This window comes from Lathamus discolor, chromosome 1 (genome assembly GCF_037157495.1).
Source record: "Lathamus discolor isolate bLatDis1 chromosome 1, bLatDis1.hap1, whole genome shotgun sequence".
NCBI lineage: Eukaryota > Metazoa > Chordata > Aves > Psittaciformes > Psittacidae > Lathamus > Lathamus discolor.
Window position 1 is genome coordinate 61,373,866 of NC_088884.1, and position 22,947 is coordinate 61,396,812.

A 22,947-nucleotide genomic window follows, 5' to 3' on the forward strand; every position below is an offset into this window, starting at 1 on the left:
TCGCGAGACTGCCGCCCTTTGACTCCGCCTCCTCCGCGCCGTGAGGGAAGTGGCGCGCGGCCGGGCGCAGGGGCCGCGGTCGTTATGGGGGCCGAGTGAGCCCGGCCTGCCGCCGCCGCCGGGGTCCGAGTGGCTGGCGCGGCAGCGGAGCGCAGCGGGGACGGGGGAAAGGGAGGAGGGAGGGAGGAAGGGGAGAGGCGCTCCCCCCGCCAGCGCTGGGGGAGCCGTGGTGCCAGCGGCGTAAGTGGCCGCGCGGGGGTCCCGCGGCCTCAGGGGTGGGCGGAGCGGGGGGGGCTTCGGCCGCTTCTCCCACCCCCGCGGGCGCCGGTCGCGGAGGCAGGAGCTGGGCCCCGCGCTCCCCGCGGAGCCGGCGGCGGAGGAGGAGGAAGCGGGTGGAGGGGCATGGAGGTCGCCTGGGCGGAGGCGTCCGCGCCCGACCCTGTCTAGGGCGTCCCGTGGGCCTCATTCCTCCGCCTCCTCGGAGCGAGCCCGCGGGCGGGCCCGGGCGCGCCGCGGAGCGGGGCCGGGACTTCTGCATCAGAGGAGGAGCCGGCCCAGGTAAGAAACGCTTCCCTTCCCCTGCCCCGAGCCTGCGGGCGGGCAGGCACCGACCTCGCCGCCTCCGCACCCCGCCGGCCCCTCCTGCCTGCTTGGCCCGGGGAGCTTCCCCTTCCCCCTAGGCGCTCTGCCAGGCTAAACATAAGAGGCAACTCTTGGGCCGGGACCACTGGGCTTGTCTGCGGTCGAAAGAGGTGAACTGTGCAGCTGCACCTGTTGCTGAGGGAAATCGTACCATCATCCCCCCACCACGACCCCCCCACTCCACGAGACACCCCCCCCCCCCAAGGTCCTGAACGCAGTTGATTTCTATGAGTCGTAGAATCACAGAATGGTTTGGGTTGAAAAGGACCTTGATCATCTAGTTCCAGCCCCCTTGCCTTGAGCAGGGACATGTCGCTCAAGGCCCTGTCCAGCCTGGCCATGAACACTGCCAGGGTTGGAGCATTTACAGTCTTTGTTGGTTTAATATTTTACCTTGTTAAATGAGCTCGTATATCTTTGGTCTTGTATATTATGTAATTAATGAGCATTTGTGTGAACAAAATAGATTTTTATATTAGAAATGTTACGGAAGCATCTGGAAGTTGAGTAAATTTGACGAGTGTTTGAGCTGAGAATAGTGGTCTAAATAACACTAGTCTAAGATTAATTTTCATATGTAGTTTGGGTCTTCAGGTTATGATGTCCACCCTAACACAAGATCTGATGTTATAGTTGCTTCAAAAGTATTTCAGCGATGCTATAGGAGAGCAAAACTCATTCTGTTGTCAAACAGGAAGGTGTACCACACTTCATTGCAGAGCTCCCAGGCTTCATAGTTGGGACGAGTACCAGGGTGCTCCTATGAGTCTTGTTTGATAAGAAACACCTGCATTATAATTTCAGACTTGGTGTACCTGTCAGTGAGAGATCAAAGTACAGATGCAAATGTTGATTTAAAAACAGAAAGATGTATCTAGCAAAGTGAAGGCTGAAAAACCTACTTAGAGGTCTGATTATGCAGCTTCAAAGTTTGTATAGCCTAATTATAAATTAATTTTTTTCCATGTTGCTTATTTTAGGAAATAAGCTTTAAATAGAATCATAGAATCACAGAATAGTTAGGGTTGGAAAGGACCTCAAGATCATCTAGTTCCAACCCCCCTGCCATGGACAGGGACACCTCACACTAAACCATCCCACACAAGGCTTCATCCAACCTGGCCTTGAACGCTGCCAGGGATGGAGCACTCACAACCTCCCTGGGCAACCGATTCCAGTGTCTCACCACCCTAACAGGAAAGAATTTCCTCCTTATATCCAATCTAAACTTCCCCTGTTTAAGTTTTAGCCCATTAGGAAGCAGTTTGTGTACTTTTATCCCCCCAAAAGTATCCTTTAATTAGAAAAGTGGGGAGGATAATAGTTGCATTGGTGTTACCTTTTCAACACTGTACTTTTCTCTGGTTTTTTTCCTCCTAAGGTTAGGAAATAGAAATCTAGTATTCTAAATACATATGCTAGCAAAAGTTCTAAAGGATATGTAAATAGATTCTTAAACTGGGAATTTTGTTGGTTGTATTTTTTTTTTAAAGCTTAGCAGTTTTGTAGGAGCTAATGTATGCAATGCATAATCTAACTACTGCAAGAGGTCACCTTTGAAACTTGCATAGTCTAGTAAGATAATTTTTACACTTACTAAGTTGCACAGTAATCTTGTGTTTTTTTTTTTTCTTGTGTTGCACAATTTTGTTCAGATTTTTATATCTGCTTCTTGTAGGAAGAAAATGAAAATCTTCTCTGAGTCTCATAAAACTGTTTTCGTTGTGGATCACTGCCCGTATATGGCAGAGTCCTGCAGGCAACATGTGGAATTCGATATGTTAGTAAAGAATCGGACCCAAGGAATTATACCTATAGCACCCATATCAAAATCACTATGGACCTGTTCAGTGGAGTCATCCATGGAGTACTGTAGAATAATGTATGATATTTTCCCTTTCAAGAAACTGGTAAGTTCTAGCCCCACTGCAAATGATACTTCATAGCATAAGGGGTATTTCCTCATTTTATTGTAGTCTTTTGTTAGCTGGTGGTTAGATTAAAAGATCAAATAATTTATTATATAAAAAATTATTTCTGCTGTTGATACACTTCATAGCTATTTAAATGGGTTTGAGTACTATATGAATCCCAGTACATTATTGTTTTTGGATCCTTTCATTGTCTTGTCACTTTGTAACTCGGTGCAAAACATGGAGAGGTGCTTTAAGGTAACTTGCAGATATTATTGTGTTCCACAGAGCTATAAGTTTACGAAAGCTTGAGTGAGGTATTGTTTCAAATTGAATTTGGTTTCTAAACATGCTTGGTAGCAATGCATAAGGTTTTTGGTCTCAACTTTGAAGTAATTCTGGTTTAGGGATGGGTAGGGTTGCCTTTCAGTTACCAGTTTGACAAAGTGGGAGAGCTTCCTGGCACACAGCTCCTTGTTTAGAAAAATAAATCCCTGGTGGGTTCTGTAACACTGTATCATAAATTAAGGTATTGATCCTTGTTTTTTAGATCTATTCTCACTGAATAAACCGTTGTGCCATGTCCTAAAGGTTAGTTACCCTTAAAAAAAAGAAAAAAAAGAAAGTTAAACATCCTTGTGACATTGATATTGGCAGAAAATAGGGATGGTGGAATACTGGTTATGTCACGGAGCAGTTGAGCCAGGGGCTGGGCACTAACAAGTACATACAGTAGTTCAGTGGTTTGATGCATGTCATCTGCACTGCCTTGATGGATTACATGTCCTGATTCTCAAGACAATGAATGTTGAATTTAAACTCTGGAGCATGTAATATACAGTAAAGTCCCATCGTGGGATTATATCAAGTGTATGCTTAATGGATTTGAATCAGTTGGCTGAACTGAAGCCTCTACTCTGCTCTTTTGGGACCTCATTTGGAGCATTGTGTGCAGTTCTGGTGTCCTCAACATAAAAAGGACATGGAACTGTTGGAACGAGTCCAGAGGAGGGCCACGAGGATGATCAGGGGACTGGAACACCTCCCTTATGAAGACAGGCTGAGAAAGTTGGGGCTGTTCATCCTGGAGAAGAGAAGGCTGCGTGGAGACCTCGTAGCAGCCTTCCAGTATCTGAAGGGGGCATATAAGGATGCTGGGGATGGACTATTCATTAGGGACTGTAGTGATAGGACAAGGGGTAATGGGTTAAAACTTAAACAGGGGAAGTTTAGATTGGATATAAGGAAGAAGTTCTTTACTGTGAGGGTGGTGAGGCATTAGAATGTGTTGCCCAGGGAAGTTATGAATGCTCCATCTCTGGCGGTGTTCAAGGCCAGGTTGGACAGAGCCTTGGGTGACATGATTTAGTGTGAGGTGTCCCTGCCCATGGCGGGGGGATTGGAACTAGATAATCTTAAGGTCCTTTCCAACCCTCCCTCTTCGATGATTCTGTGGTATGGGAAATTCAAGTTGAGGTGGCAGGTGTGCTTCCTCTTGACTTTTTTGTCATCATTAGAACTTATGTTGCTATGTGATATTAGTAAATTTTGCTAGGTATTTACCCCTGTGATCTACTGTGACAGTCTTTGGAGAATGACTTGCAATATTGCAGTATAAGTATGTATTTTGTAGCTATTCTCCTGAAAATATTGCCTAATTATTAAAATTCTTCCTAATACCCTGCAATGCTAATTTGGTGTAGATACTGATATCTTAGCTTAAAAATATAAACAGAGTAAGAAGTTGCTAACTGTAATGTTACAAAAGCGTAACTGAATGTAGTAGGAGAGGATGCTTTTTGTAGTTTTGTTGTCTTATTTTTAGTTTGCCTGGTCATTGCACATATCTCCAAAATATCAGAAGAATGAGGGTGTAATTTCATTTATTTGAATTTGGGGAAGTAGCCATAATGGCTGTTGTCTGTATGATTTGATATAGTAATATCTTACATGTGCTTTTTTGATCCTTTTAGGTGAATTTCATTGTAAGTGATTCTGGGGCTCATGTCTTGAATTCTTGGACTCAAGAAGATCAGAACTTGCAGGAGGTATGCTTTGTAACTGTCCTTCTGGGTTTTAAGTCCAGATTAATTGTGGAATAAACAGCAGCTTCTTACTGTGTTAAGTATGAAATAACTTTGGTTGATTAAAACAGCAGACCTAGTCTGAAACTGTGTAATAGTATTTTAAGTAGCCACCTGTGAGGATGGACTATTCTATAGGCAGCTTTACATAAGTTAAAAAGAATCCAGTAGCTTTGAGTATAGAGTTATATATTAAATGTTATGAGGAATTTACGTAGTTATTTCTTCTGTAATTTGATGATACTTCTTGAATTTTAAATTTGGTTTTCTTTACATTTGCACTATAGGCAAATAAACTGTAAAAGGAGTGAATATTCTCTTTGCTCTCATTTTGTTTAATACTGAATGGGCTCATCCTCTGAAAAATTTACATTTACTTTGGGGAGGAACTGAATTTCCAGAATCTCAGAGAATAAAAGCAGGTGGCAACTGATAATATTAGAATTGATTTCAGGTGTTGAATATGACTTGTTATTATAGCCAGGTATTTTTCAGTAATAAATGATAATATTCTCGTGGCTTTGTAACACTTAATAAATGAATTGTAAAGGATAATTTAGGGCCAAACATTTCCTATAAGGTTGGCAGCATATAATGGTCTTTAGTAGCTCTGTCTGCTTTTCTGTCATTGTTAATTTGCATGTAAAATCGGTTATAATGATGACTTTCTCTTAGCCGATTACTTTAACAAAGGGCTGGAAAGTAACTTTTAATAACAATTTTTTTTTTTCTTTTTAATTAGTTGATGGCAGCATTAGCAGCTGTTGGGCCACCTAATCCTCGGGCAGATCCAGAATGCTGCAGCATACTTCACGGTCTGGTTGCAGCAGTTGAAGCGCTCTGCAAGATAACAGAATACCAGCATGAGGCTCGAACCATGCTCATGGAAAATGCAGAACGTGTGGGAAACAGAGGGAGAATAATCTGTATTACTAATGCAAAAAGGTATGTATGATCATGTGCTTCTACTGTTAGCAGTGAAGTTCTTTCATAAATTTTTAGAAGCCTTTTGTTGATTGTCATGAGTTCATGCTCTGTCTACATAGCTAGCTTTTCTGTGGTCTTTGTTAGATTCTTTCTTGCCTTATTAAACATTTCATCTAGGGTAATCTGTAACAAATCAAAGATTTTCCACTTGAAATAGGAGGGCGTTTAGTGGCATGTTGCTTTGAATGGGAGGATTGGTTATCCTGCATTAAAAATAAATATAAAATGTCTTTCTAGTGACAGTCATGTTCGGATGCTTGAGGACTGTGTTCAGGAAACCATTCATGAGCATAACAAGCTTGCAGCTAATTCAGATCAGTGAGTATACATTTTACAAATGTAGCTTATCATATTCTCTGTGTGTGTGCCTGTTACCTCCTCTGTGAAATACGGATGTGTTTGTGTTACTTAAAATTTATTCTGATGAACTGTTTGAATGAATACCTTTGTGAAACAGAAGTTGCTAGATCATGATATTGTTGACTTAGAGCTGGAGTGTAATCATTAGCTTTGCAGTATCGTCATTTATCCCTACAGGGACAGTACAGTATTTTAGGTTGTTACATTCTACATCTTGCTCCAAAATGAAACGCGTAATTGTGCCTTGTTATATATTGTGTATTTGTAATCAGTAGTGCATCTGATGCATGTTTTCTTGTCAGCACTTCATTAGTTTTACATTCATCTTCAACTAAAATAGTGAACTTCTTTGAAATTAGCTTTTAATTTCTAAATTGTTGTGTTGCCTGCACTTCCCTTGAGATAAAGAAATCTTGTGAAATACAGGTTGCGTCTCCGGGGAGAAGTCATTTTTCCACCATGTGTTTTGTCTAATTAAACGGTAAACTGTTTGGCCCAGGGACTCTGTATTGCCTTGTAAAGTGTATAATAGGTTGAGATCTTATTCTTGGTTGCTCCTTAGGCACTTAAATAGCAGAAGCAGGAGTTTCCTATATTTACTTGCTGCAGTTGCAGTTTTAGCATGTATGAAGGATACTGCCCCAGAGAATCGGGTTCCAAGTCCACTGTAAAGACAGAAAAATGATCTCATTCCTGTAGGTAGGGATGTGGAACAATGTTTTGGTCTCTCCAAATTTCCAGCCACCTAGGAAAGTAAGCATGCTACTTGGGGAGTTGTTTTCATGTTCACTGGAATCCACTTACTAATACCTGTGCATGAACTTGGAGACACAAATCCTCTGTAGTGTCAATTTTCAGTTGAATGAAGCTGAACAGGTTATACCAGTCAAGGATCTGTTCTACTGATATGTCTCAAAAGAAACACAGTGCTAGAGCATCTGAACAGCTAGAAATGTTATACATTTTTTTTTTATTCTGATGGAATTATTTTAAAGTATGTGCTTTTGCAAATCGTTAATGTTAACCTAGTTTCTACAAAATGCTTTCAGAAACAGTATGATACATCTGTATGATTCTGTGTTTCTGAAATCAGATAAATCTTGGAAGAACTGATTTTCTAGGAGATAGTCTACAGTGTGGCAGACTAAATAGAATGTTTTTATTTTTAAGTCTAATGCAGATTCAGAAGTGCGAATTGGTCTTAATCCACACGTACCCAGTTGGTGAAGACAGCCTTGTTTCAGATCGTCCTAAGAAAGAGGTAAGGAGTTTAAAACGAGGAAATGTATCCAAGGATTAGGAATCATTTCAGACTTGAAGTAGACAGTGCATGTTAAGTATTCAGCAGTAACATTTTGTGCTCTGGTCTCTGGTAATGTGTGGGAAAAAGTACAGGCGATAAGTCTCAGGGAAGTTGACAGCATGCATATTGTCATCTCATGTATATGCTTTTTCTTGGTTTGTAGTTTTGGTGCATACATGATACCCCTTTTTTAAATTTCATTACTTTTTTGCATTAATCATTCATGATTCAATTTTGGTTTTGTGAAGTAAGCCTCTTAATGCTACAGAATTATAGTCTTGGGGTTTGGTTTTTTTGAGAATGGAGCGTGCATTTAGAAACACAGTGGGAAACCGTCAACTACTTGATGTGTTGAATAGGTTAGTTGAGTAACTTTCCTGCTATTCAAGCATAAGCTTCTAGCTAGCACAGGCCCTGTTTTCCCAAATCTGTCGGTGAATGATGTAGATACTGTTCAGCACTGCGTTGTTCCATGTTATCAAGACTAACATGTTAGTGTTTTTAGTCTTTTGATTGAATGGTTTTCTCATGCAACCAAAATTAGCTTTTTAGTATAAATCCTGTTGTTCCAGTGTTACCAAGCAGAATGCCCTTTTAATGAAAAGCATTGGAAAGTGTATCTGCTTCCAAGTGAAAGGGCAACATTGTAGGAATGTAGAATGTGCTTGAAGTTCATCAAATACTTGCAGAACCTTACAGGTACTTTTAAAGATTATTTTATGAAAAGATGAAAGGGTGCATATAAGAAATCATTCTATATATTAACATCTCAGTTGTTCAGTAACCAAAGCATGTGTATATAATCTGTGGACTTGTACACTTAGTGGTGGTTTGAAACCATCCGAAGTATTTTGTAGTACCTTCTGCTCTTCATCAGTCTGCTTTGCTCAGTATTTTAACACGCTGCTTGTAAGAAAGAGAAGACACGGAAAAGTCTTAAGCTTAACATGAAAGGCATCAAGTCCTGCATATTACTTGTAATTGCTACCTTCCTGAGATTCTTTTCTAAAAAACTCTTCAGTTGTGCTAAAAAAAAAAACCCACCTGTGTAATCGGAAGAGAATAAATGGACTACTAGTTTCCTATGTAAGAAAGTCATCTTTATCACTGTGTTGGTTTGTCCTTATTAGTTAGGGAAAAATCAAATTTATCTTATGCTTTCATTATTTTCCCATGTGTGTGTGTGCTGTGTGCGTGCGTGTGTGTGTGTGTGTGTGTATATATATACATATATATATATATATATGATGCAGTTATAGGTAGGCATATAAAAATTAGTTTGTTCCTGTTACTCAGCAGGTAAAACAGCAGGAAAACTAGGCCCAGAGGTGCTATTAAGAGGGTTTCTTCTCCATGTTGCGATGCTGATTCTTTCTATTAACGATTAGCAACGCAGGTTTTTAGCACACTTCTAATAATTTTTTTCTTTTTTTTTTTTTTTGACGATCGGTAGCAACTGGAACAATTGACACAACCAGCAAAATTCTGAATGAGAATTAATTTTTGCTTCTTCCTTCTTAGTTTCCCATGGAGTGGGGTTTTTTGAGTAGTAATTTTTGCCCCTAGTCAAATTTAGTAGTATAAATGATGCTTATTTTGGAGTTTTAAATGAATAATGCTATTATGTGGTAATAGAGCTTAATTCATTAATAGTATCTACTCTCTGTCTATTTATTATAGCTTTCACCTGTTTTAACCAGTGAAGTGCACAGTGTCCGTGCTGGTCGTCATCTGGCTACAAAACTGAATGTTTTAGTACAACAGCACTTTGATTTGGCGTCAACCACAATAACTAACATTCCCATGAAGGTAATACTGTGTCTATAGCTTTGTGTTAACTGGCTACATCACTTCTAAATTTGTTTGAAAACTCTTAATGTTTATTTTAATTGAATTTTTACATTGTTTTTCTCTCCATATCATATTTTCTGTTTTTTTTTTTTTTTATTAGCCCACATTCAATGTCTGTGACCAGGTTAGTAAAAATAAAGGGGAAAAAAAGCTAAAGAAGGATCACAGAACAATATGTTGTATTGCCAAATCTCAATTTTTGATGTAGCAATACAAGTGTTATTTCAGTTCTGCTTGTATTACTTTATGTAAATACAGTCTTATTTACCCCAGATTACTTTGTCTGTGATTCTTTTGTCTTCTTCTAGTTGTGTTTAGATATTCTTGACCCTTGTGCATTATAGTGGCATAGTGAGTCTTTTTCCTCTGTTTCATTATCATGCCCACCCAACATAAAGGTGTTTGTAACTAATAGCTGACTTTTGACTAAAGGTTTTCCAGTAGGTTTTCCAGCTTGAAGATCCATAAACCAGAAACAGGGCATAGCGGATACATCTACTTAAGAAAGAAATCAAACATCTTCTGTTCAGAGTTGCTTATGTCCCTATTTTGAATTTTTTTTTTATCGCTACTGGGAGGGAAATCACTGCAACTATGAATTTCACTTATTTTTAAATTTATAGTAATTTTCTGATTGGGCAGCAAGGGACAATTGAAACAGAAGTGTGCGTATTCAGACAAAAAGGGCAGGGGTGATCAACTTCTCTGATTTAATAAAATTCTTCAAGTTCAAATACTGTCAATCATTACTTGTATCTTTGAAAACTAGAAATACTGTCTGCATTTTATAAGTTAAAACATTAAATTAAAAAAATACTTTCACAGCTTTTAATGAAATTTTGACATGGGTCATGGCTTAAATATGACTTAAGTTTGCAAATACCTTGTCTGTAATTTTCTGACCTGTGTGCTACTGCCTCTCCCTTCTGCCTTTGTCCTTATAGTAATAGACTATGTTGGGTTCTCTGTGATTTTTTCCTTTATTTATTTTTTTAACTTGGCATAAATTACCAAACTTACTGTTCTGTTTTTGCTAGTCCTCTGCAGCTGTTTAAAGATGCAGTGTCCTCTTTACAAACATCCATTTTTCAGCTGCAGTTATACCTGTTGTAGATATCTGAAGTGCAAGGAAATGGTAGCTGGAAGTGTGGTTTTTTTGGTTTGGATTCTTGGTTTTTAGGTATGAAAAGTAAGTGCCAATCTATTCTGCAGTGACCATTTTGGCTGCTCAGAAAGTTGTAACTGCTAGTGGTATTCAATATATTGTAGGCTTCCTTAACTTCACTGATTTCAGTAAAGGTAGTTCAGCCTGTTTTTACCTATACTTTACACTATGAACCTTGTCAAGGCATTTCTATAAAGAAACCAGGGTTTCAAAAAGGAAAAAAGAGGAAATGCAGATGGCTGCATCTTTAAACAGGTCAGAGAGCAGACAGTTTCCTCAGCATTGTAATCCTGTTGTTGTCTGAGGCACTTTGGAGGCTTTTTGTTTTCTTCTGAAATGAAAGGTAAATGTAGAATCATTCATTTATGAAAACAGAGACCTATAGCTAAAATAGTTATATTTTTTCTACCTTTCTTTTTTTAAAGGAAGAACAACATGCTAACACATCAGCCAACTATGATGTGGAGCTTCTTCATCACAAAGAAGCACATGTTGACTTTTTAAAGAGTGGTAAGTATAAATAGTCTTCTAAAAGTGGCTTTTGATCAGCCTGCTTTCACAAAGATTGTGAGCTTCAAATTGATGTAAATTCAAGGCATGATTAGTGTATTTTCAGTTACTCCGTACAACTCAAGAACTTGTAATGCTGGCATTGGAGTTTTACTCATTACTTATGTTAATATAGTAATAAAGCTATACTAATGAAAAAAAAAAAGGTCAAATTCATCAGACAAGTTTTCACATATATTCAGCTTATATGTGTGAAGGGCATTTCAACTTTTTGAGGTATAAAAAGATGAGAGACCGGATGTGCTGTGATTTTGCAAAACAAAGTACCTCTTATGGGTATTTGTGGAAATTATTCCTTGCACAATTTAACTTTTAATCTGTCAGGTAACAATAGTTGACATCACTTACATCTCATAGGCCTGTTCATAACAGTAATGGCTTTGGAAAAGATAAAGGTTATTTGGCTTTTGAGCTTTCTTATTGTATTTGAAATACCTATTATAGTTTCTGTAAATCTAGAATTATTACCTAGTATTTCTCTGAGGTGAATTTTTAATGACTCAATTGAGGTTAGAAAAACACAGCAGTAAGCCTCATGCACAACTATTTTGATTCAAAACAGTGCTTGTTGTAAAATTGTGTTAATAAACCAGGCTAAAAATTCTGTAGTACTAGAATTAAATGTGAAGTGGTGGTGAAAAAAACCTCAGCCTATGCCATTGTGTTATGGAAGACTTTGACCGTATGCCTTTTCAGTGCTGAGGTCTCATTTGAAGCTTTTAAAGGCTTGTATATACTCTGTTAACTTACTGCAATGATTGTAACTTCTGTTATATGATTCAGTGCTGTTAAAAGCTCAGTCTGGTTTACTATGCAGGTAGAATACGTGTAGGCTGTAGATAGTTCTTTCATTATCCGAAACTACTTTTAAAGCATATTAGAAAGTTGATTGTGGTTTAATTTAAGTTGTGAAGAATTTAAGGAATGAGTTCTATCAGTTATTTAACTAAGAGTGGATGTTTATTTTCTGAAGTTTGAAATCATGTGTTCCGTAAGTAGCCATTTTAGGGAGTTTGTGCTTTGTTTTCTTTTAAGGGGATTACCATTACTTTGAGGAAAAGGAGGTAACTCATTATCATCAGAAATACTGTGCACCATATTTTAGTGGAGTGTATGATTAAGGGTTGAGGGGAAAAAAACAGGATGCTACAGTAATGAATCAGACTCACCTGAACTTGTGTTACCGTGTTGAAAGCATAATGCTTTATTATAAGGGCTCAGAAATAGTTTTGTTTAAAGAATCAGTTTGCTAGTAAAAGCCAAAACCAAATTTTGACAGCAATTCCTCCTTTTTTTTTCTTTTTTTTTTTTTTTTGTTCATAGATTCTGTAAATTTGGGTTTCTTTTAATTTGTTTTAAAATAAATCTTTCAGCTATAGTAGCTCTGGTGCAAGAAAAATAAGAATTCATTTACATTGATCTTATTTCTGTGGAATGTTGCTGGAGGATTTTTATATTAAATAAGTTTGTCCTTTAGATGGCGAGAGGTTTTCTAAAATGATTCCAGTTATTTTAATGTAACTGGAAAAAAAAAAATCAACTTTTGCAAGTTATCTGCATGATTAATAATCAAATAAGACATATATTTTGTGATTAAATGGCTTTATGAAATAAAAGAATACTTCTTACGTGAAAGATTAAACTATAGCAAATAACATGTAATATTGCATGTTGACATGTGTCTCATTCCTCCCAATTGTGGTTTTGAGCATATTAAGTGACTGTGCTACAGTAATTATGAAATTTTATGCAAAACTGTTAATGCTTTCCTGAGAAATTGTGTGTCAAAGATCATGAAGAACTCACTAGTAGAAATGTAGTTTAATGTATTAGGGAGTATTGATGTCTGATTTAAGGCCTTTGTGTGGTTTTTGCCAGACCACACTATCAATGAGACATTATATGAAAGTATTTTAATGATAAAACATCTGTTGCCGGTAGAGCATGCTGAGAGATGTTCAGATTGAATCTGACATAGCAAAGATAGTGAATTATGAGACTAAATACTTCTTCCCCCCCAAAACCCATCTTGTCAAATGTGCCTTTAGATCAGTTTCAGTTTTGACATGGGGATATAATTTGTAATAAAGAAATTATAAGCTCTAACATTTGTTAAAGGTTCTGATTTCTGTGTGGAAAAATAAAGAGGATAGTGTCTTAAAGTCCTAGGCATTTCAGAAGAAAAAAACTGTTACAGATAAAACATATCTATAATTTTCTGAATGCTGAATCAAACCTGTGGAACACGCTCTGGAGCTTCAGTATTTTATTTGCCGAGTTGGTTTTTAAAATATGTGCAATGGCTGCTGATTTCAGAGGTTATTTTTTAACTGCCGCTGCAGATAATTTTTTTGCTCAAGTTGGGTATCTGAACTTAAAAATTAGATTACATTTTGTATATGCTCATGTTACAAATATTTTGTACCATAAAGTTTAGAGTTTTTTATTGCAATATAAAAAATACGGTTGATCACACACTTTTTCTGACTTTATGTTGCAGGTGATAATCATGTAGGTGGCAATAGCAGAGAAGGCACATTTAAAGAAACTGTAACATTAAAATGGTGTACTCCTCGGACGAATAGTGTGGGTAGGTAACATGGCATCTTACAAAACTGCTATTCTAACTTGTGTTGAACACTGTTCTCTCTGTACATTGAGAAGAATCTGAACAAGGACGTAATTCGCTTCTTGTTACTGCTGGTTTTACCTTTTGCTCTATAAACCTTGCTGCTGACTGCACCCTGATTTACTAATGGTCATAGAATGCTCTCCTGATCTTGGCTAATTAGTGGTTTGGGTAAGAGGTGGGAGGGGTTTTGCTTTGTGGCTTTTTTTCAATCTCCTCTTAAGTATCATGAAGTTGGTCCTTGACTACAAGGTTGAGTAATTGTTTGCCTTTCCCACGGGGCCAAGTGTAACTTGTCAGTTCCACAGTGATAGGGTTTTAGCATAGCATCTTTGAGACATTGAATCTTTTTTTGTTTTAATTCTGGGGGGAGGAAGGAGAGATATAATCAAAATACTATGTTTAATCTTGAGTGCTAAGTAAAAAGTTTTATAAGGAAATTAAGTGTATGCAATGATGCTGTCAGTAGACTAGTCCCTCTAGATTAACTTTCAGATTGAAGTAAGGGAGAGCTCTTTTTCCAAATCTAAGTAAAGGAGAGAAAGACACAAGATTTGGGATAACATTGGAACCCCATGGCCATTCAGCTCATGTACCCTTTATACTATCAGCAAAGTATGTTGACTCTTTGAGCCAGCAGGTCAAAAATATAGATAAGATGTAAGAGGTGGCTGACTCTACAGTGAAAACATTCAGGAGTTAAAGAACTGGAGGTCCTGCTGGAAATGGAACTCAGGAAATATTTTAGGTTCTTGGTGTTGAGGATACTGGAACATTGTAAAAGGAGCAGACTTTTAGTTTGAGACAGCTATACCTCTTTAGTTCCGCTGATTGCGGGATAGCCTCCTCTCCATTTGCAGGATGTTTTTTCTGTATGTGATACTACACTCTTTTCTACTATTTATTTTTCAGAATTGCACTATTGCACTGGAGCATACAGAATTTCACCAGTAGATGTAAATAGCAGACCTTCTTCATGTCTTACAAACTTTCTTCTTAATGGTAAATTTGTGTCCTTGGCTAATTATTTAATTTTTTAATTGTTAATACTGTGAATAGAGCACTTAGCACATTTTAGTTTGTATTGCAGTTGATGTCTGTATACTGTAAAAATCCAAAGTTTATTTTAACATCTTGTATAAATAAGAAAGGTGTTAAATGTACTCAAAGGCAAACAGAATGTGTTTGAAACTTGAAGATGGTAGGGGAAGATGTAAAGAAGGAGTACGTATTGACATGTGGTAGTTCTTTCTGAATCCAAATGTAGAATACTTTCTACTTCATGCTGTTTAGTAGGAAACAGTGCTTTCAGTAGTTGATAGCGTGCTTGATCACAATGCTTATTCCGACTTGCAAAATATTAGCAACTTAGGTCTGTGCCTGATTTTTGGCATTTGCTGGGCAGCCTCAGAAAGCTCTTAACTGAGTTACGACCAACTAAGTATGTTGATCAACTGAAGCAGACATACCCATTATGTGTACTGGGATTGGTCAGAAAGTAGGTTAGATTTGTTTATCTTTTGCTTATCTGCAAAATCCTGCCCGTTGCTATGAACAATCTTGCTGTAAGAGGTTGTCATTTAAATCCTGTTAAAAAGGTAAGCCAGAGCTTACCTTCTTTGTTCCAAACACATAATATGTAGTCTGTGTTAATTTCATGTTTTTCTTACTCTTAATTTCATGGATTTCTTACACTTTGCAAACACAACTGCATGACAGACATCCTTTTAGTAGGATGTTTTCTTTAGTCAGGTAATTTGAATGTTTAAATAAGTATTCAGTGGTCTTACTAAATGCTATTTTTATGTATTTTTCTCTAAAGATTCTGTACTGAAAAAGCACTTTGATTAATAAAAATGGTTAAGAACAAAATTAATAGCATATTGTGGATAAACTCTTCTGATCTATTTTTGCTTCCTCATAATAACTTGTTTGGCAAGTGCACCTTTTTATGCTTTTACTGGGCATAAGACAAAGGCAGATTTATTTCTTGGGAAAATTGTATCCATTTAAGCATTAACAAATAGTATCTATTGATACCTTTATACTCAAGTAGGTTTTTATGTTACTTTTTAGAAGTTGTTTTTAATGAGACAGTTTCTGCTATAGGGATGAGCAAGTTTAGTATACAACATAATCTGTACTAATTACAGATAGCAAACTGCCCTTACACAATACCATTTTAATGTTTTACAAATATGTATTTTTCCTATGAGTGATGTCCTATGGAGAGAAATGATTGGTCCAAGGGAGAGGCTTTTTGATCTTTCTGTGTAAAATTTAAGAACACGTGACACTGTGTAAAGACATGGAGTAAATACTCAAAGGAGATAGCTGTTTCTTGTTCAGCTAGGTGAAAATTCAACTTTAATAGATTCATAGTCTTGCTGGATAGGTAGAAACCTGTATTGTATATATTTAGGTTTTAATCTAAAATTGCAGCACAGAAATTAATGAAACTGATCTCATTTCCAACAGGTCGTTCTGTTTTGTTAGAACAACCACGGAAATCTGGCTCTAAAGTAATCAGTCACATGCTCAGCAGCCACGGTGGAGAAATTTTTCTGCATGTATTAAGCAGCTCACGATCAATTCTAGAAGATCCCCCATCAATTAGCGAAGGGTGTGGTGGGAGAGTCACTGACTACCGGATTACAGTAAGATTCTCTTTCTTTGTTCTCTTTCCTTAAATTGGTGCTTATCTCAGTTGACAAGGGATTTAGCGCAATAGATGTGTGAAGGGAATGGTGGTACATTTTCTGGAGAGCTGGGAGTGGATTGCGTGGTCAAACTATTTTTCTTTGTACTACTGATAGACATTTAGTATGAAGTAGCACATCTGCTTATTGTTTTGCCTGCCTCATAGAATCCTTTCCATGTCAAGGAAGTACTTGCCTCCTTATGCACTATGAGCATTCAAAGTTTGTTCTAATTCTGGAGTAGCATTTTTCTTGGCGAGTTTTTTCTGTGGGCTGGATACACATGGGACTATGTCCTGCTCATTGTCAGAACGGTTTGTACGATAAATAGAAGAGGTGTTGTCAGCTTTGAACACTGGATATGGAACAAGCAATCAGCTGCCATTCCTTTTTTTTTTTTTTTTATTCCTTTTTTTTTTCTTTTTTCCAACACATCTTTTGTAACCAAACAAGCAGAAGTGGCTTCCAGGAAAACATACAGCTCTTTACCATACATTAAATACCTTGCAGATCCAGAAGGCCTCCTTATCAAAAACCTTGCCTCAATTTTTAACCCATATTTTTATAGAGCTGTTTTTATGTTCACCCTGAGTAATGTACATCTGAAATCTACAAACAGGGCTTTGGTTGCTAGAGACAAATTTAGCGGTGGGGATGGTACATGGTTAGTGATAAGACTATGCTGTTTTGCCCATTCCGTGAAAGTTACTTTGTTAGAGAAATGCCTAATTGTATCTTGTTTGGTTATCATTAGGATTTTGGTGAATTTATGAGGGAAAACCGATTAACTCCTTTTCTAGAGCCCAGATATAAGATCGATGGAAGTCTTGAAATTCCATTGGAACGTGCAAAAGATCAGTTAGAGAAACATACACGTTACTGGCCTATGATTATTTCTCAGACTACCATCTTCAACATGCAAGCTGTAAGTTATCTGTGGTTTGTAACCTTTTATTCTCTTCTAGAGAAAGCTTCGCCTTGCCACTTGATGAAATATTAACTGTATTTTATAAATCTCTTGCCACAAATCAGTTTATTTTCAGCTTTATTTTCACTTAAGTACTCTGTATGTTATGTCAATAGATTCTATTAAATAGGCAGTGACATCTAAATAGGGTAGAATATTGAATCTGACAGCTGTAGTGCTGCTGGGTAAAGAAAGCATGCATCTGCCTATACCTGCTCAGAGTTACTACTAAATTGAGGATAAGAGGGAGGTGTTTTTGTAGTGTAATGTTCCATGGTTCCATAGCCTTTGTCGCAGGAGAGAAACAGGAAGAAAGAAATCATAGATTTTTCTTGTGTTGACTTATATTTTGTCTTACAGGTAGTGCCGTTAGCCAGTGTGATTGTAAAAGAAGCAATGACTGATGAGGATGTTCTGAATTGTCAAAAAACAATATACAATTTGGTAGACATGGAGAGGAAAAATGATCCGCTGCCGATTTCAACAGTTGGTACCAGAGGAAAGGGTCCAAAAAGGTTGCATGCATATCTCTTTTTGCTGATGTTGGACTTTTTTCAGAAATATTCTGTTGATACTGTTTTCATACCAAATTTAAAATGCAAGAAGTTTGGCCAAAGATAAGATGCAGCAAACTGAATGCTGTACGTCCGCAAAACAAACACCTACATCATTTAGGGGCTATCACAGTAACCGACATTGCTGTATGTTAGGGGAAAAAATACGTAATTTTATTAGCCAGGAGTTGTGAGTGTTTGAAAATATGAAAGCAAAGGTAGTCATCAAGAAAGAGAAGAGATTGATGCAAGCAAGGATGGAGAAATTGGAGTAATTTCAGATTAATAAATGAGCAGTGCTTTAAAATTGGGTTACATTAGGATAGTCAAATCCTTTTGAAGCTGTTGTTTAAAATATGGGCAACTCCTTTAAAACAAGCATAGATACCTCAGTCATTGTCTTGTGTGCATTGTATTTCTAAGAACTGGCTGAAAAAAACCCTTCAGCTACAGATTTGCCCCCATGACTGGAAGTTATTTACAGTAGCATGGTACAATTCTGTCTAAATTTCTTTTTGTCTAAAGAATTAAAGACTAACTGATGTCAGTACATGAGTATGCGTATGCTGACACTGCATAGATAGCAAACACCTGAGAGAATTCTGAAGTGAGATCTTTTGGCAGTGAGATCTTGTGGAAGTTAAGAATTTGATTTCAGTGGACACAGTCTTTTTCAGTTTAAACTTAACTCTGGACGTGAGCTGCGAAATGTTAAAGCAGGGTGGTTTCAGGTTTCAAGAATGGAGTAATTCCAGGTGGACAGTCTCCACTACAAGAAGACAGAGAATCTGTTTGGAGTTTCTTTTAGGTTTTAGGGTTTTTGGGGGGTTTCTCGAGGTATATATTTTTAACATTAATTTATTCAGTGGTTTAATGATCTAGGTAATTCTGTATGTAATGCTTGGGTTTTTTTCTGGCCTTACTTAGAGATGAACAGTACCGGATTATGTGGAATGAGTTGGAGACCCTTGTACGAGCACACATAAACAACTCTGATAAGCACCAGCGCGTCTTAGAATGTTTGCTGGCTTGCAGAAGCAAACCCCCAGAGGAAGAGGAGCGCAAGAAACGAGGTAGAAAGAGAGAAGACAAAGAAGACAAGTCAGAGAAGTTGGGCAAAGACTATGAATCAGATAAGCCATGGCAAGAATCAGAAAGGTAAATTTTCTAAAGTGAAATAAAGCTGTAGCATAATCATTTTTGTCTGGCCATATTGCAAAGCGGAGAGCAATTGTGGTGAAACAGTTGTTGGCTCCAATTTGATGTGCTCGTGCTTTTGACCTTGGCTTACTACCAGTGAGTGTGGATCGCAAGGTTTTTTGCATCGGTCACCCCTACCAAACCTGGGAAATGGGCATCTTATTACAGTGACTGCTCATCAGGCTTTTCAAATTAATGTATTTTACAAGCAGTATGATTCTTGCACAAGTTGTTGACCACTTAGCAGGGCTTTGCAGCTTGAAGATTCACTGCTGTTTGATTTTTATTATAGCCACACCACCTATTAGACATTAAACAGCTCTATAAAATATCAAGCATGACTAAAAATTGGTCCAGGCAGTTATTTTTGTCCTGAAAGTTAGATTAGCGTTTAGGCAGATAACCCAGATTGATTTGGCTCACTTACGTTGTTGTCACCATGCAGATGATGTTTCATGCCTTTTTTGTGTATGATCAAATACATTACTACAATTGCTTTTACTTTCATATCTGAAATAAAAATGGAGACTGAGATAAAAGGTATAGAATAGGTCTGAATTCACATAGAAAAGATAAAGGAGATTGTGTAGTATTTTTGTATATTTATTGCTACTCTTTCCTTCAAAATTCTGGATGCTTTTATGATATAAATACTGCTAACTAACTTAAGTGAAATTATATTTTAAGATCTTTCCCTTTACTTAAGGCTTTATCCAGAGGATTATTTGGCTAGTCTTCCCTATTGCTTTTCACTCATACCAAGGAGTCACAAGAAATTTTCTTCTGATATGGGTTGCGTATAACTTTGAGGAATACAGAATGGTGTCAAGAATCGTATGTGCTGAACTAGCATATTTTTCTTCACTGTTTTTCCTTCCCTCTTAAAAGGTTAAAAGGTCTCTTGGATCGTGAAAAAGAAGAACTAGCAGAAGCTGAAGTTATCAAAGATTCACCTGATTCTCCTGAGCCACCCAACAAGAAGCCTCTTATTACAATGGATGAAATGCCCACAGTTGAAAAGGCGAAAGGTAAACCAGAACTGCAACATCTTATTCTTTAAAGATAGAAGTTGTAGTATCAATCTGTATTTTGTAAAGTAATGAATTGAATCTTTCTGGAGTTAAAGCCAAGTCACTGAGGATAACTTTTAATTAAATGCTCAGCGTTGAGGAATAATTTATAAATACGTTAACTCGTAGAAAAAGAGGTACCAGGATACTGTGTGGATATACTGATAAGTTCTTGGGTTGATGGGAGGGGGTTGGATGAATTTCTGGTAGTGCTTTTTTAGCTACTTTATCTCAGAAATGCCATTTAAGGGCAGGTATTAGAAATCACTGCGTCCTGCTGATTAATAAAAACATGCTTAAGCAGGATAGTTGTCAGAATGGGCAGTTCTCACTGACATTGCTTCTTTGGTGTGAGCTGCTGTCCGTTGCAATGGCTGAGCTGATGTTCAGATTCTACATTTGAAGCAAAGTAAATCTCATATGAAGCAACTACTAAGCTATTATCGCTGCATATTTCTTATTTAGCCTCTATCAAAAGGTTGTTTAATATTAATGGTTTTAATATGTTATACTACCATAGTCTGTAATTTCCTATCTCTAAAATGATGTTTAAGACATCAGAAATTAAATCACTTAGACTCTTTTTACTTGCAATTTTAGGGCCAATGTCCTTGCTGTCTTTATGGAGTAACAGGATTAATACTGCCAACTCTAGGAAACACCAGGAATTCATTGGTCGTTTGAACTCTGTCAACAATAAAGCTGAGCTATATCAACATCTGAAAGAAGAAAATGGGTTTGTATCAGTGAATGCATCAGTACAAATATCTTGGCAGTAGTCAGCGTGCAATATAGAGGAATAATACTTCAGTTACAGCACTAAAAAGACTCCTTACTCCCCTGAGGTTTAAAATGTATACATTTCTTCATCTCTCAGTGCTGAGGAACTACAGTTCTGTTTGCTTTTCATTTTGTATTTGCTGAGCACGGCTGAATGCTGATAAATCATCTTCCCTGGGCCTTATCGATTGCCCTTGCAGCAAAACTTTTAAACTTCAGGGGTTAAACGGTAGCTAAACTGAGATGTCTTGTTGCATGTTTTAGGTTCAAAAAGAATGGCTAGTATAAAAATATTGTTGATAATAGAATAGTTGAATCTTATGCTGTACTGAAGTTGATAGTGGTCCATGCTCTACTAAAAACTACTGAAAAATCAAGCCAGCCTCCTCTTAGGTAAATAAGATGGTGGTAGTCAAGGATCTGTGTAAGAAGGCTAGTAAAAATTAAGACCTTGAAACAAAACTTGCTAGAGCTCAGGTTTTCAAAATTGTTTTTCTGTAGTGACATGAACATGGATTTTTGTCTTTTTGGTTGATAATGAGTAACTTTTTTTTGCAGTTGCTGCTGCAGAGTTCCTTTGCAAAAACCTTTCCTCTATGTACTGATTCCTTAAAGAAGCATTAGGAAGAGATAAGACTGTGTATATTGGGGGCAGGGAGAGACAGGATGGTTAGTGAAGTAAAAAATAATTATTAAAAATACCGAAGTCTAGGGTTTTTTTCCTTCATCTATCGTGTTTCTAATAACAGGCTTTACCAATTGTTATCTTGTGTTTCAGAATGGAAGCTACAGAAAATGGAAAAACAGGCCGGCAGTGATGATCAGTTTTGTTTCTTTGAACAAGACTTGGCTGACTTGCAAATATATTTAACGCTGGAGTAGATATTGGTACCGTTTCAGTACAATTGTATAGCTGTGGTTTGGTTTTTACATTTTTCTATTCTTATTTTTGCTACAAAATATGAAAACGGCATATCACATTAAATGAATAGTGTGCAAATAGGGGCTGTCCTGAAGTATTTTCCAGTCGTGTTTTTAGGCTGAAGAAAACCTGTGCTGTCATGGACTAAATTAAATAATCAAAAATGTTAGTCGGTTTACGGACCTTTCCCCCAAGTATTGTTTCATATTTCAAAATCAGTGATGACTGTTAAAAAAACCCATATTGTTAATTTTGGTTGATGAATACTTTTATTTATATGGAACTTTGTCAGGAGTCCAGAATGATGGAAAAGACTGCACACTGAGTACCTGGTCACTGAGCTGAGAAAATGCTGGTCTTGGTTTTCAACTAAGGGGTGGGAGGGAGAGTGAGTGGTTTTACTGATTAAAAAGTGTTGTTTTAAGGCATTTTTAAAATTTACTAGAAACGATCATTAGAAAGCAAAGCCTTTCAGGTGGTTGTGCTGGAGTTAAGTCTTTGTAAACAAAATTAAAATAAAACTTTTGCTAATCATTAAATTATTTTTGATGAAGTATGCCCTCCGAGACACCTGTGGTTTTAGCTCTAAGCTTTTTGAATGTCATTGGAATACCTTCTGAATGTTGATGGCTGTGAAGTGGCGAAGTAGATGGTCTGCCTTTGGTTTCTTTGAGTAGAGCATTTTGTCTTAATGAAGTAGAGTTCTTGAATGGGAAAACTCTCACCAGTGTCTATGATCTAATCCCTTACAAGATTTTGGGTTGGTTTTCAAACGGGCCGACTTGAGTGGGCTAAGGAAAAGATGAATAGCTAAGTTCTCTGAGTATATCTGTTTACTGATCTGCATCCATTGCCTTACTCCAGCTTGTATAAGCAACTGAAGGTCTCACAGATTTGAGATGTTATCGTTTCAGTTAAGACACATCTTCGAGCTTTTTCTAAAACTAAGTGAATATATTCATATTTCTTCACCTCAAATGTTAAAATAGTTTGACTAGATCTGAACACAAATAACTTTCAAGTGTACTTTGCCTACATTGATTGATAGCTGAGTCCTTTCTTCAGCTGTGTAGTTTCAAGGTGATTTTTTAGCCACTGTGATGCAGATGTTCTAAATGATTTTAGAACCATTTTATACAATAATTAAAGAGTACTTGCATGATATTTTTTATCGTTCTGAAACTTGTGTAGCATTTGCAGAAGCAATGTGTAATTTTTGGAGATTCTAAAGTCAGAAGACTTTATTCTAGA

The 22,947-nt window shown here is 37.3% G+C and overlaps 1 protein-coding gene across 1 annotated transcript; it reads left to right on the forward strand.

Annotated features, from left to right (window-relative positions):
* The first annotated feature begins 236 nt into the window (after positions 1-236).
* Positions 237-22,235, forward strand: INTS13 (integrator complex subunit 13). The gene is made up of 17 exons (XM_065673808.1): positions 237-558; positions 2,321-2,552; positions 4,529-4,603; positions 5,382-5,584; positions 5,864-5,944; positions 7,157-7,247; positions 8,970-9,098; positions 10,731-10,815; positions 13,376-13,465; positions 14,417-14,506; positions 15,983-16,161; positions 16,958-17,128; positions 17,531-17,685; positions 18,652-18,882; positions 19,813-19,952; positions 20,595-20,730; positions 21,553-22,235. Exons 2-17 carry the CDS (start codon positions 2,328-2,330, stop codon positions 21,590-21,592), a joined length of 2,121 nt encoding a protein of 706 aa, XP_065529880.1. The 5' UTR covers positions 237-558; positions 2,321-2,327; the 3' UTR covers positions 21,593-22,235.
* Positions 22,236-22,947: the final 712 nt, after the last annotated feature.

Excerpts from the sequence above, each read along its gene's own strand:
- INTS13 (XM_065673808.1), top strand. The coding sequence starts at position 2,328 with ATGAAAATCTTCTCTGAGTCTCATAAAACTGTTTTCGTTGTGGATCAC. Across the intron at positions 5,585-5,863 it reads TGTATTACTAATGCAAAAAG|TGACAGTCATGTTCGGATGC; the intron begins GTATGTATGATC and ends ATGTCTTTCTAG. Across the intron at positions 16,162-16,957 it reads TCACTGACTACCGGATTACA|GATTTTGGTGAATTTATGAG; the intron begins GTAAGATTCTCT and ends GGTTATCATTAG.